This window comes from Falco biarmicus, chromosome 2 (genome assembly GCF_023638135.1).
Source record: "Falco biarmicus isolate bFalBia1 chromosome 2, bFalBia1.pri, whole genome shotgun sequence".
NCBI classification, from domain to species: domain Eukaryota; kingdom Metazoa; phylum Chordata; class Aves; order Falconiformes; family Falconidae; genus Falco; species Falco biarmicus.
The window spans coordinates 115134950-115150801 of NC_079289.1; the positions used below are offsets into that span (position 1 = coordinate 115134950).

At 37.5% G+C, this 15852-nt stretch overlaps 1 protein-coding gene across 2 annotated transcripts in view; it reads right to left on the reverse strand.

Annotated features, from left to right (window-relative positions):
• Window positions 1-11455: 11455 nt before the first annotated feature.
• Window positions 11456-15852, reverse strand: part of EPHA6 (EPH receptor A6) — a 513578-nt gene continuing 509181 nt past the window's right edge. For both annotated transcript variants that reach the window (XM_056329721.1, XM_056329720.1), the window contains 2 exons: window positions 15130-15279; window positions 11456-12312 (listed from right to left, as the gene is read on the reverse strand). In XM_056329721.1, the coding sequence (XP_056185696.1) occupies window positions 12198-12312; window positions 15130-15279 (265 nt within the window). In that variant the 3' untranslated portion in view covers window positions 11456-12197. The remainder of the gene's footprint in view (window positions 12313-15129; window positions 15280-15852) is intronic.

The window sequence follows — 15852 nt, forward strand, 5'->3', positions numbered from 1 at the left end:
GCTGTCCCAGGCTCGCCCCTCACAGACTGAAATACTAAATGTATTTTTGGGTTTGTCCTTCAGTTTTGAACAAAGAGAAGCAGTGACTGAGGGGTGAAGTAACCAGTTCTGCCTCCACTTCCCAGAAGGTGCTCTGTCCTCCTTGGCTTGAAGAAGCAATTTTTCTTCATGGAGCTCCACCCCTCATTTTGAAAAACTCCAGTTTTATGTATGCTGAATGCAGCTTTCAGTCTACTGTCTCAAGTTCTGCCCTGGGAAGAGGAGTGATGAATGGAAATAGCTGTTTGATGGTGATGCAAACAGTTCTTTTTAAGACAAAACTGATGCCAGAACATCCCAGATAGAATGTGCTTCACATTAAACTTCAAAGATCAAAAATACTACAAACACGTCTATTGTTTGGCTTTCTGACTCTTATTGTCACTTCCATTATTATTAAAGGTTTGAGGTAAACTGCAACCATGATTTCGTGATTTCCCTATTCCCAGAAATGTTCTGACTAGAACACGAGATTCCCTCATAGTGACCTTATAAGCCATTAAAGGAAAAGCAAGTAGCATAAATCTCACAGGGAAGTTCTGGATTGAAGCACTTTCTAAAAATTTAATCAGGTTGTGGGGTAAGTATTTGTTAGTGGAGGGCGTCATCTCCTACTTTTTATATTGAAATCAGTACATATCTGAGAGCTAGTTTTAATCTCAATAAAGAACAAAGAATACCAAAGGCATTTCTATAACCAGATCTAAACACTGATTATTCATTCGTCTTATATACACAATGTTAAACCTGACAGTCCTTAGTGAGAAAGCTCTTCCCATGTAAAATATGCAGGATGTAATGGACTGTGGACATCTGACATTAATTTCCCATTAATCTATACATGCTTCTGTTCAGTTTTGTATTGTATGCATGTGATGTTATTAAATGAAGGGCTAATTAGAATTTTAAAAATTTTGAGGTGGGATCTGATGATTGTATATGGCATTTACTTCTTTGTGAATCGCTGTGTGTTGCCATTTACATAATATGATCAGGTTTAAAACTACATTTGTCAGTGAGAGTTTTGAAAAACACCAGAGAAGGAGTTGCATGGCTCAGTGAACCACAGTAAAGAGGGTGAACAGTACTGCAGGTTCTTAGTAGCACATTAAAATCTATTTAAAATTCAGATTCACAGTGTTTCTCAAGAAGGAGGGAATGCTGTTCTTTGGAACTTTTAATGTGTACATTTTTATCCTGATGTTGTTAACAGTATGTGCATTTTGACAAGGCGTTTATCAGAGCATAAACGGCCAGTGGTAAGCACAGAAAAGGCCACTATGATTAAACATACTTTAGCTGAAAAAAAACCACCACCCTGAAGCATCTCAAGTGTTCGAACATATTGCCGGTCCATCTTTATTAGTACACCACCCTGTGTTAAGCAGCTGGGGTTTTTTTGCATGATCATGTATGACAGGCTTCACTGTGTATCATTAGATTAGTAACTTAAGGCAAAATAAACACCATTAACTCAAAAATAACCACCAGTACTGTAACTTTTATTTGCTAATAAATATCTTAATAAACAGGCTTACCCCATCTGTAAGACCTGATAATGCCTCTTAGGAAATTATAGAAAAATAAAATACAATAATAATCAGTAACTTGTACTTTGTACAAAAATCTTATTATGTTGCTCAGCAGGTAGCTTTGCCAAACCCCATATTCTTTCTGCAAAGAAATGGCATATGTAATGCAATTCACCTTAAAAACACCCTAATGTTGAGAGCTGAGCATTCTATTACACTATTAACTTGTAGGCATGCCAGCACATGAAAATTTACATGGAACATATTATCATAGGAATAGAAGAATAATAAAAAAAAGGAAGATAACACCACTTTTCAGTAAATAATACCAACTTCACTTCTAATGTAAATTCCCCTTGGGACTGCAAATCAGTATATTAAGCTTTTTATTTCATGGTTATTCCTACAATACTGTTATAAACTGGCAAAAAGGCAGGAACAAAAATGCAGTGGGAACTTTATGGGAGATACATGACGTGAAGAAAAGTCATTCTGAAGAGTGAGGCAGTCCCAGGGGGAAACCAACGACACCATCTGTGAAATGTTCAGGCTCTCAGAATGAGCAGATCCTGCTTTGCTGTGTGCAATGTGACATGAGTTCAGACCGATGAAGATATAAATTAGAGGTACAGTACCAAGGCTGCTTTTCTGTGAGATGAATGGTGAAGGCTGAGTCACAGGTAGTTGTCATCATTCAGTTACATCTCGGTAAGAGGAAAGAAGCAATGGCAAAGCAAATGTTAACTGGGGTCTCTAAAGAAAAAGTGGGTTTCAGACTACTGGTAAGGATATGAGACCTGTGCTGAGGCCACGGTTTGTCTGTAAAATCATTTGCAAGTATTATGATTATGCCATTACTTTGGAAGCCATCTACCTTTAAAGTTTTGACATGGCTGGTTAAATATATAATCTAAAGTGTCTGGCATCAAATAGTTATTCATATATACACATACATTGATACATTTTATGGCTATGCTAGAACAGCAAACTATGAAGAGCAGTCATATTTAGTTGTGTACAATCTAATTTCACAGAAGAGACAGAGATTAAAACCCCTTTTAATTCAGATACGTTTAAAACCAACACACAGAAATAGATAGAGGCTATCCTGAGAAAACATACCAACCATGTTATCTTCCAAGAGTAAATCAAAGCTAATTTTTGGAAGGTAGTCAAATATTTTTCTTGTATTTTTTCTGTAAGTCGAAGTGTTGTTTTTTTTTTTTTACATGATGACAAAATCAAGACAATTAATTCCAGCTTGATCAGTGAAGGTTGCTTTGCTAGAAAATAAACCATTGCCTTTGAGTAAATATGGATTCACATGATTTTTTAATTTCCTTGTTAAACTGCAGATGCAATCCTGAGAAGTGCAGAGTACCTGCCGTTGTTACCGAAGTCAACAGGAGTTATACCGCACCAAACAAGAACAAGCCCTTTTGGTTAGTCTCCGGGTTTCAGTTACAGCATCACCGCGCATGACATAACTGATACCAGCAGAGAATTTTGACATTGGCCTCATCAGAAGCAGATGCAAGGCTCTAGGTAAGAGCGACATATACTGAAGTACTGTCTGAATCCAGTTCCTTCACCAGAGTTAACCAAGAAAAAAACTTTTCCCACTTTTAATCTGAAACAGCTCTCTCTACCTTATGTAAAAAGTTGGGAGAAGAAATTGCTGCAAAAGAAATGGTATTAAAGATGTTACGCTGCCAATTCAAAGCTAACCGTTTCTTGTGGAGAGGCAGATAGGGAGTCATGGCCATAAGCTTTAAAATGGTTACGTGTTTACGTGTTTGGAATCTTAGAGTAGGACAGCTTTCTTGAGATAGGGAGTTAATGAAAGATTCCAATAAACAGAACCACTAGGAGGGCATTAGTTATGTTATTTGCTGCTGTGCCTTTCATTAAGTGGCAAATCTCAAAACTTACACTGCAACAGACTGGAAGTATGAAACAGCTTGTTCAAACAGGCAAACGAGCAGCTAGTACTGCTGTTATGAAGGGGAGATCATATTGCATAATGTTATAAGTTTAGGAAAGCAAAAAGATGGACAAATACTATTTTTTGGTAAGTTTTGTTTGTTTGATGGGGATGGTGGTTTTATCCTGAATTTAAATTAATGAGTTTGGGGAAGTTTCTAGAGAAAAAAAAAACCACACACCTAAAACATTTCTGTTAGATACTCTGTTAGATGTGGAGGTCATTTTAAATACTTATTCCAAACTCAGAGATGGAAGCCCATTCCAGATTAAACAACAGTGCAGCAACTTTGCCGTTCAGCTCTGTCATGTTGAAGGTAACCATAATCTATTTTACCACATTCCTGAGGTAGTAGCCTTGTCTTTCATGCTCAGTGCACTCTCTTCTCCCATGTTAAATGAGGCCATCCATTCCATGCAAATCTACAGAAACCTTTGATCCAAAATCTGTTTCAGTCTATTGTCATCTTCTTAAGAACTTAACTGACTTTGGATCATGCCCTGAAGGACCAACCTACATGTCCACCCAGAGAAATTAAAAGCAAAAGGTTGTAGCGATACACTCGAATGACAAGGCAGCATGCATCCTAGTAAGTGCTGGTTCTCTACCAACAAATCAGCCAATCAGTAGTGGGATGCAGGAAGGGAGAATCTGGTTGGAGAGCTGAATCCTACATACAGTATGTATAATGTAGGGCTTCATCCCACTGCCGCTGAAGTCAGTAATAAACTCTCATGAAATCTGGTCACAGCAAGACCATGCCTATTGACACCAAAGCATTTAATTTCTCACAGTTACATCACTGTCCCAGGAATTATTCCATCAAGTAGTTTACTAACACTTTCAGCAGGATTTGGAAGTATCAGGTTTTTTAGAGCAGAACCTTCCCAAGACAAAAATGGAACTTGTGACATTGGCATTTAGTAGCTAAAATAATCTACAGATTTGAAACATTGGCTGCACTTTGTCTTTTTCAGCTAATACTATTGTACATAAAGGGACTGTGATGATAAGTTATTCAGCTTAAAGCACTCAGCTTCTTAAAAAAAAAGAATCCTGTTTTGCTTTTCCTTTTTGCTTCTCATTCGTTCTCAAGTAGAAATCAATCTGAATGACAGAAACCTGAAAATTCAGTTTGTAAGCCACTCTTAACTGGAAAGCTCTACTCTTTACTGTTTATTTAGGTTCCTCTGAAAAAAAACTAGTATGCAACAAGGAGACCAAGCAATCTTCAGTTACAGAATTGTGTCTACGGGAGGGTCTAGTCTAAATCATGATAATTTGAGCAACCTGGTCTAGTGGAAGGTGTCCCTCTCCATGGCAGGGGGCTGGAACAACATGATTGTTAAGGTCCCTTCCAACCCAAACCATTCTATGGTTCTCTGATAATTGCACCTGGGTTTTTTTTTGTCATAGGCTGGACCCTGGAAAGTGAACAAATAGATTTTTTCTTATCACTGCTGTACATCAGAGCATTATGCAGTGATGATACTATAAAAATGCTCCCTAGACTGTTTCAGTGGGCACCTTTTCATCATTCACAACCAGAAATGAATATTTGGATTCCAGTGCAGATTTTCCCCAAATTTGATTTTCCAGATTCTAGATTCAAGGTTACTTTCTATACAACCAAGCCCCCAGGCATCACAGAGTTCAGAATACAAAGAGCTAGATTTCTCTCTCATTTGTGAATTTTCAGTCCCAGGGGTTTGGCTTATCTACCACTCAACATACGTGATGCTGCTTACCAGTTCTTCACTGAATTGTCAATAATGAGAAGTATTAGTATAATATTATGGTTTATTCACAAATTTGTAATCAGCTTGCTGATGTGCATGTTAGAAATGAGTATTGCCCCAAACATGTAGTATTTCCCAAATGAAAAAAGTCAGCAGTATCTCCTCACATATCAAGAACAATATGTGCAGGAGGTTTTGTGATAATGGCAATGAATATACTGGACCCCGCAAGGAAACCACATGTGGTAGTGAAGTTAAAGAAATGATAAAATATGTTATCTCATGCTGTCTTACAAATATTTTATAAGGACTTGGATTTGCAAGTGCTTTATGCCTAACTCTGCTCAGGTAAATAGTCCCATTTCTAATCAGCCTCCTTATATGAATTAAGCTGCAGAAACACGTAACTGTTTACAGATTCAGGAGTTTCTGAGCGTGACACATTGCATAATTATGGACACGTGTGTAGCCTAGTCAAAGTGTTCAGATTCTTAGACATAGGTCAAATTTTGACCAAGAACTAAGTAGGTGTGAAAAGTTCAAATGATTTTGAGACTGATCTTTTTAATATTTTTTTTCCCATATCTTTAGTGTCATGACTTGGCATTTTTTATTCCAGTTTAAGTAAACAGGTATGAAAGATCAGATAATATACTAAACCTTTCTGGAAGAGAGATGTACTTGGGAAATCTCTTGCAGGAAAGAAAGATAAGAGATACTTATGTAGGATATTTAAAGAAACATATACATAAATAGGTTTCACTGAATGGCATTGTATTATTTAATGTATAAAATATGGAAATATATTTGAACTCTAATCCATTTTTTAACCTCATGCTTTGTCATCAACCATTTTTGTTGGTTTTCCTCTCTAAAACATAGCATATCTTTTTATACTATACGCTGGCATATCCTTACTCAGAGCGCCTTGAAAATTTGTCTCATTTTAACCTCTTAAGTGTCTATAAATGGCTATTTAAAATAAAATAGTTTATATACTGTTTAAACATCTTGGAGACTTAGCAGAGGGACTCAAACTTTTTATAGCACAGACTACATCTTACTAGATATGCTGGCTCACGGGCACCTTGCTTCTCCCTTATGATCACTGACGATTTCTGGAGTAACTAGTTGTAAAGAAGCGAATCAATAGAAAGGGGTTTGGTGTGGTGGTGGTAGAAGGGTCAGCACCAGCTGACCATGCAGTTTTGTGTAAGCCAGTTTGAAAATGGTTTTGTCTGCCTGTGGAGGAAAAGAGAGGCTGTCCATTTCCAGATAACAAGTCAAGGAAGTTTGGGAAGTCCTTTACACATACAGTACATGCCGTTAAAAATTTTAAAAGCCAATGGAGTGGATCAACCCCATTAGCATTATTGACAGTTAGGTAATTAATTCTGTAGGTTTGAAAAATCTCAGACATTATGATATACATCATATTTACAATTCTTTATGTACATATAGACAAATATTTTGTATCCATAATGTGCTCAACATATTCTGGTCTATAATCTGAGGAACTATATACAACCATAGCACTGGATAGGCAGCGTGCACTACTAATTACAGTATATGATGGTAGAAAATATTTGTGAGCTGTAAGTGCATGCAACTGTCTTATCTAACTCTCTTGTTTTACATTAGAGCTCCTTAGTACAATATGGATAGCTGTTCCTTCTTCACCATATTGTAGGCTTTAGGGATTTTTTTTCCTTTTCAGTGCTGATTCATTTGTCTCTCCAGGAGATTTCAAGACTACTGTCCTACTGTTAGCCCAGCCCAACAGATCTTCCCCTCACTCTCAAAATAATAATAACAGTACCATTATAAGAAGAAAAAAAAAAAAGATTATTATCTTTGCCATTTATTCAGGAATGATCAACTACAGTTGGTAAACAAGACTATTCTGGAAGAAAACTGCTTAACAGAATACAGTGCTTTTCAATCATGTGCAAATGCCATAAGTGAAATACCTCTATTTTTAATACATTTCCTAGAAGTTGCAATGGAAAACAGACTTTTTATTATGTCTCTGACTTTTGTTACTCTAAAAGATGTGTTGGACTGGATTAGAAGTGAGTCCTCCTTTCCACTCTCTGCAGGACATATTCCAAGAGAGACTGAGCTCATTATGGGGTAGTTAGAGGTACCCTGTGCTCATAAGAGAAATTCTCAGCTGCCAGAACATGTCCCATAGAACCATCAGCTCAGTTAACTAAACACACACTTCAGTTTGCCATGGAACTAGCTGAATTTTAGCAACTGGTCTTCAATACAAGTTAAAGTATGTTCTGTGCTGCTTTACCTTGGTGGCTGATGTCCCGTGGGGTCATCCTAACATGGAATTTGCTGTGGTTAATACAGTCTTACTATGTACTTCCACGGTCCCAGCTAGTCCATGTAGTAAATCTCTACTGCATCTGAATAAAGGGTGTCTGTATGTTACTTATGACCCACCTTTGGATCCTGTATGAATCTGCATTGAAAAATAAATTAATGGAGTCCCGTATTAGGCTCATAATATAAAAAAAATGGAAAATGGATAGTCAGTCTTAAATTACAGAAAAATCAAAGTACTACAGTCTATCAGTTCCATGTCAGAATAATCCACCTAACGCAATTTTGGACACAGAATGCTTTTCCAGAGCAAATGATTTATTTGAATTTATTGTTGGGTGCACTATTTGCAATTAAAGGATTGCCTTATGCCAGAAAATCTTGGCTGGTGTCTTAAAGCATAGCTATGTGTCTAAGCTTTTATTGGACACACACTGAATTTACATTCATAGGAAACAAGCAGGGTAACTTTTGTTTCAGAAAAATTTCAACTATGTAGCTCAGTGCTCTTCCTTACACCTCATGGAGTCCTATTGCTTCTCAGTAAGTCCAATGTGCAAACAACTCATGAGCAAAATCTACTAAACTTTTTGCTGTTATTTGTTCAATTTTAACGCCAGCATTATGGACAAGATCCTCTCTTTTTTTCACAGGTGCAGCATAAGGACTAGATACAATCAGTGCATGAGATTCATCTGACTAAGCGCAGATACCTGGATTTGAGCTAGTCATTTTGCTGTCTTTGAATGCAAAGAAATGGGCTTCTTTGGCACAATTCATCTAATCCAGAAGTAAGTAATTACATTTGTCAGATGACTCACATTCTACAAGGATCCACTTCCTTTCATTGATTAAAAGGGAACCTTGGTTGACTATCTCAAATGCAGACCTCTGAAACTAGGTGAGAAGAATTCCTCCCAGTAGTTCCCAGGGCTCTGATTGACAAGCAGGGATAGCTTGAGTAAGGATGACCGACATGTTTTCCATGTTAGATGACCATCCCACTTGGTTGCATGGACATCAAGTTGCTTGTCAGTCAACTTTGGAAGCACTGTGACTGGCACATGATGGACAGCTGGGGCAGCGCACTTGTTGGCCAAAGAGATGCTACCTGGTCCTGCTCAGCAGTCAAGGCCCTCCCCTAAGCTTTGTTTTGGAGGCTTAAGTGATACACAAGTAGTGGTAGAAGTACAGATGGATGGATTTTATTCTAGGTTAATGACAGTCAAGTCTGTGAGAAAAATGTACACACGGATATTACTTGTAAATAACTTAGAACTATTTCCTTGCATCCACATTTTGATGCCTTTTTTTTTTTTTTTTTTTTGCTTGCATATCATGCACACTTTATTTTGTGAACTTTCAATGAGTACTTTTAGTCATGAAGCACTCTGCAATGTGGGATGGATTCTCAAAAACAGCCTACTAGATATGCTTAAATTTCTTAAACTAAATTGCACACTGCAATATGCAGGATAACCAAATAGAGCTAATTTTCACCTGAAGAAAGTATCCCCTGTAACAAAGAAAGTTACTCATATACATTTGTGGCCTGCACAGAATTAAGCTCACACTTGAAAAGTCACACCTGTTGGTTTTTTGTTTGTTTTTAAATGAAAAAATTAGGACACCACCCAAAATAAACCAACTGAGAGTAGGCTTGGAACCAGAGCAAAAGCAAATAAAATGTTTCCAAAATGGGAAAAATGTAAAACTGATCCAGATAACTATTATAAAAGTGTCATACTGCACCACAACAACAACAAAACCCCAAGCCATATAAACCCACAAAATCCTGGATTTACAATGTTTTTCATAAATGTTTTCACCCAAAGAATCCCTTGTTCTTTCCTTTCTGGTTACCCAAACTCTTGTTTATATAAAAAATATATCTGATTAATAAATGTGTTAATATTATATTTTTTCTATTGAAAATATATTTTCAGTAGTGAGATAAATTTGTAAATTAATTTCCATGAGATGTATCCAGGTTGCGTTCACAAAACATGCTGCTCTGCGTTCTCACTACCAGGAATGAAAAAACTGCAAAGTACAATTTAAAAGTGCACATACATGGTTTGGATTAGTTATGAGCAATTTTGAAACCCCATTAACAAATAACAGACTCATACCTCCTCAGTAACGTATTTAATTGTGAGAGAGGCTCCTTCCACAGATGTCACGTTGTTGGCCACGGAAGCAATGACAGGCAAAATGGATAACAAAATGGATAAAGGAAAATCAACTTTTAAATTACTCTGTGATGATAGTATTTTTTAAAAGACCATAAGAGAACCTTTACCAAAAAATTATTCAGATGTGGAATTCGGGCAGAATTTTTCAAGTGACAGTCACAGAACAAGAACAAATGCTTTTTGTCCCCTCTAAAGGCCTGTGATCCTGTAAAACACACGTGCTTGTACAATCCTGTTCAGCGGGACTACTTCATGCTGGCAAAATTACCTTTGTAGCCAGAATAGGACTGGAACTGCCCCTCTTTGAACAAGCTCATCAAATTGGCATTGTAGAACACTGGTGAATCCTGATCTTTAGAAAACTTGCTCCTCAGTTAAATCTGTCTTTTTTTTTTTTTTTTAATGAAAGAAAGGAAAATTTACTTAGTGCACTACTGTTACCTCACTTAAATTAACACAGTTATTCCAACATAAAGTGACAACAGTGAATCAGGCCTAGCGTGTTCTACTCTGTGAACTGGTTGGAAGCATAATCCTTTCTGAGTTGTTTTCTGATTTTCTTTCTTTGCCACTGGTATACAATGGCAGCCTTTCCCAAGAGTTAGGAAATACATTTTGATTTACAAGGTGTAAATTAAGCAGTAAATATCATTATGATTACATAAAGTAGTTCATTTTGATATACACATATATTATACTAATTACCCAAACGTACGATTTAATGGAAGAGTTGTAATGCTTGAGTATATTGGAATGCCACATAACTCAAAAACGTCCTCCAAACTATGTATAAATCAACAAAAGTATCTGCACCCTGTTTACATGTGACATGCATGTAGATCTGCGTGTGACTTCTAAAGCATGCAGACATGCGCTCTTTCCCCTGTTCCCAGTAGCGCATATCCCATGCAAAAGTTTGGAAATGTAGCCCAGCATGTCTGTGTAAGTTATCTGAATAAAACATGAAAGCTGTAAGTCCTAGAGAGGTACAAACATTATGTTAGGCCTTTGCAGACATTTTCTTGCATGTAAATATGGCTATTGAAGGGTTCTAAAGGTAATTGTCTTTGATGTCATTTAGATATCTGTACTAAATGAAGATCTAGCCCGTAGTAACCAGAGCTCCATTTCAGCAGTCTGCTTTTTACTCCTAAAAGCAGTTAGAAGTAGATTCAAGGCAACATATTATTACACTGCTGTCCTACATCTCCTTTTCTGCCTATGTACAAGATAACTGAATACCGCAGCATGTAACTTCCAGCATTAGTTGGTGGTTGTATCACTGCACTCAACTGGAGGATGATATGGCCAGCCTGCTCCCATGGGAATAAGCACATCGCCCCACTGATGGCTGGCCCTCTAAGGTCTACTACCCAATTATGCTTAGTTCAAGCAGCAGAGGCCAGCATTTTTGGAACAGAAAGCTTTCTGAAGTCTATGTGGCCATGATACAGCTGACAACCATGTTTTACGTGTGGTTATGGAAAAGTTACAATCAGTTTTCCAGTGAATATTTGCCACGTAGTAGAAGCAAATGCTGAGTACTACAAAAAAATAAACCCAAACCCAAACCAAACAAACACCCCCCCTCCCCCAAAAACAACCCCCAAAACCCCAAACCAAGGACTAGGGTGGTGAACAATCCCAAGGATGAACAAGTTTTCCAACCTAATCTCAAATCTAAAGCATAAAAAGTGTCGAGTGCTAAAGTAACTCAAACTCAAGGACCTTAAGATTTTGAACAGATTTCTCTCACTATCCTCCCAATTATTCACATACTGAAAACTCACTACATAAAATCATCAGTCATTTCTGCAAACAATACTAATGTTTTGAGGCACCAGCTTACCAGCATTCAAACTGTTACAAAGTAATATAACTGTAGGACCCATACATTTGGATTTAATCAAGAGATAAAATAAATATTTATGTCAAACTTCTTTTTGATTGCACATTTGGTATTGGAAGTTACATGGTCACAGAACATGAAAGAAGTCAAATACTTTTTGATCTACCAGCAAACTCTAAATACATCGATAAAGAAGCCACACCAGGCCAAATAGATTACTACTTTCAAGTAAGTTCATGAAAGTTTCCCAAATACTGTTATACAAAGTTACACATCCATGCTGAGTTATTCATCAATGTGTAGCAAGAGTCTTGCAGTAGGACAGGATTTGATCGGCAGATAACTGGTGGAGGAGCTATGCAGTGTGATTAAAAATTCCAGTTTGGAAGCATTAACATAGAAGTACTTTTTAAGTCTGAACAGGAGACTGCAGTTCTTGAAGTTGGGAAGAGCAGAAGGGAAGAATGAGAATATTTTTCCATTTTAGAAATGCTGAGGCACAAAACACAGTTGATTCTAGTACTTTCATACATGAAATCCTTTCTCCTGTATGTGCATCATGTGTAACCGCAAAGTCTGTAAACTGCTGACTATTCGTCTCTGGTGTCCAATGAGTACAACTCCAATTCTTCTAATGTCACTGCAAGATAAAAAGTTTCATCTTGGAAGCAAGCATAGTAAAGCCCCTTGTACACAAAAGAGGATAAATATATGATGAATTGCTCTTCTTCAGGACAGTTTATCTTCCTGACGGGGACATATAAGAAAGCTGCAAATGTTTCAGTTTTCTGCAACTGTCGATTCAAAATTTTAAAGACAGCCATTTAAGAATTAAAAAATATTTTGTAGTTAGGGAACTGGTATCTTTTTTGATAACAATAGTCAAGTAATTTTTCCAAGTCTCAAGGAAGAATCTGAGAGGTGGGTTCTAACGGCCCGTTTTTGGTAATGTGTCAGTAGCAAATGTTTCCCACTCACACTTGCAAAGGAATGGGGCTGATACACTCACTCTTGTAGTCTTGAGGTGGAAACAAAAGAGGGTGTGCTTCTGGGGATTTGGGGAATGGTAGGGAGAGATGGTCTAAAGATCAGAATAGCAGAGAATCACCCGGCTTGACCCAGATTTCCCTCCTGGTTTCCCTTCATCTCATCTAGACCTGCACCCCAGAGTGGGTGGTTCACCCGCAGAGCTTAACTGTTTGGCAGGAATGAAGTCAACACCCTCAGCATCCAGCACAATCTACTACTTGAGTTGTTCTCTAAACACCACCAGCTGCAAGATGCTGAGACAGATCACAGAGATGGCGAGGGCAGGAAGCTTCAGATATGCCTTGTCAGTTGTGCAAATCCCACCCTGGGATGTAGCATAGACACTGCCTGGTTAGATATCCTCAAAAATTGTGTGACGATCTAGCTAGTAAAGGAGCTCACGCGATGAGGCATGACCTTTATGACTTTCAGATCTGCAGTTCAAGATACCTCCCTCTGTATCCCCCAGATGAAGAGGCACTGGATAGCAGCAACTATTATGTACTTAGGCTTAACATCTGCATGGGGGATGATACACAACACTTAAGGTCAGCAGGGACTATGCAAAAAATATTGAGCATCTTAGAAGCTAAAAAAGGTCAGCTAAAAGAATAAACCTTTGCAGGGAGGAGTGGCATTAGAAATGCAAGAACAACGCTTAGCACTTATCAAGGAAGGCCGGATAAAGCTCAGAAAGAAGCCGCAGACCTAGGGTAACAAAGGTTATTTGAAGAAAGAAGGAATCTTTCAAAAAGCTGAAGTAGTATCTAAAGAGAGGAAGTAGAAAGGACAATAACCTTAGACAGATTATCTGTAAAAGCACAGTGAGACAGGTTAAAAAAGAACTTCAGGAACTACTAGAAAAAGGACACAATAATAAAACTCATAATACACCTTTTTGCAAAGTCACTGGGTACAAGAAACCTGCCAGAGTGTCTGTGGAGTCTAATAATGAATTGGGTATAAAAGAGCATGGAAAGACTGGCCAGTGTTGGAAGACTAAACCAGTTACTTGAGTTGACATTCACTGTGGAACAAATTGAAGTGACTCCCGTGCCAGAACCTTTATGGGGGACTTGCCAGAGAATCTGTCTGAAGTTGAAGTGACTGCAGGAGAGGTGATAGGACAAACTGAAAAAACAAGCAACAACCCCTCTTCAGACCAAGAGTATAAAAAGAGCTTAAGGATGAAACAGTGGAACTACTAACAGAGATGTGAGAGAAGAAGTTATCAGTTGTGTGCCATGTGACACCAATTTTTTTGGTGTCAGAAGCATGGAGAGTGATATGGGACAAAAATAAAAAGTTTCCAGGGGACACCTGGGGAACCACAGATCTGTGACTCAGATCATTGCAGGGCATAATAGAAACTACAGTAAAGTACAGGTTTATTGGATGCTTGGATAAATTATGTACTTGAGTCTCCATGGCTTTTGCAAAGAGAAGCCTGTTTTATAAAGTTACTTGTTTCCGATGGAGGAGTTAGCATACACATGGATGAAGGCGATTCATTTGATACATACACCCCATGTGGATTTCCAAAAGATTTATATTCCTTATCAAAGCTTTACAAAGAAAATAAGGAGCTATAGCATAAGAAGGTCTTTAAACTAAACCCGACTAAATAATGGGTTTAAAGAGAGGTTAGGACTAAATTGTCAAGTTTTACAATGTTATCATCAAATAGAAGTCTGCAGGCACCTATGCTGGGGTAACATCAAACGTTATTGTTCAACAAATCAGTAAATGGTCTGGGAAAACAGGTGAGAACAGACATGGAAAAAGTCAGTTGGTGAGACTGAATCGTTCAGGGTAGTAAGAAAAATGTAAAATGATTGAATCTTGACTGACTGTTACCATTATTAATACAGACAGTCCCAACATCAAATAAAAGATTAGGAATTCATGGGAAGGGCACAGAGAACCAAACAGATCATGTCATTATGCTACCATATTAATATCCATAGTTTTCCCAAACTGTTACATACTGGGTGCAGGCCTTTAATTTAAAAAATGATAGAGTGGTATCAGAGGTGGTTGAAGAAGGGCATCAAGGTGTGGAACAACTTCCTTTTGGGGACTGACATTGGCTTGATGATGTTCGTAGCAAAGTAAGAAAAGATTTTTGCCACTGATCTCAGTGATCTAGATCAGAACTGATTCTTCAAGAAACATTTAAGGATGCTCACTGCCTGATCTTTGGTAGTGTTTGGTGTGGTCATAGAATGAAACTATCAGTTCTGGGTCTCTTAATCATATCATTTTCCTATGTTGTTTTGGTAAAAAAAAGAAGTATTTGTCTTTTATTAGCTTAGGTAGGAAAGGAAATGAAAGCACTGTTCCATACAACATGATAATTACATCACTGCAGCACTGAAGCCATTTCACATTGATCAGTCACTATAGGGATAATAGATGACATACTTACTCAATATTCATTCTTGAAACCATATCCAAAGTTGTGAAACCTGCTGCCATGAAGTTATTTTTATACTGACCCATTTTTATGGAGTCCAGCCAGTCACTGACTGAAACAAACAAAGGATATTCTGAAACTTCACCAGGTGAATCTGGCATTCTGCAAAAACAAAATGCAAAGGTTACCAAAGCAGTACAAAACACGACGCTCAATTTACTCTGGTAGACATTGTTTTTATTAAAAGGCAGAAGGAGAGAGAAACCTGAGCTGCAAGGTCAGATCTTAACGGAGGATCTCTCTAACCCATTGTGTAAAACTTATAAATCACGTCAGTCTGCCAAGTTGCACTACTTAAACAAGACTTCGTGGTTTTGAGCACCGCAGCTGAGTAACAAACCAAGGAGCAGACATCTCCCACTGCTCTTCTTTTTGTTCCCACAGGGTGTTTCTTTACAGATCTTATGTATTCAGGATGATAGTAATTTGTAAATACAGTAGTCAAAGTAGAGGACAAACAAAATTTAACATGAGATACAATTTAAAAATATTAAAACACTGCAAGATAATTTTAATGTTTATCTATAAAAAAACGACAAATAGCTCCTTATTGCTATACCATTATGCAATGGGAACATTTTGATTACAATGTTCAAACCCTAAAAATAACCCTAAAAGAAGCAAAAGGAATAAAATTTTACATCTTTGCTTTTACATAGATTAATGTAAACTAGC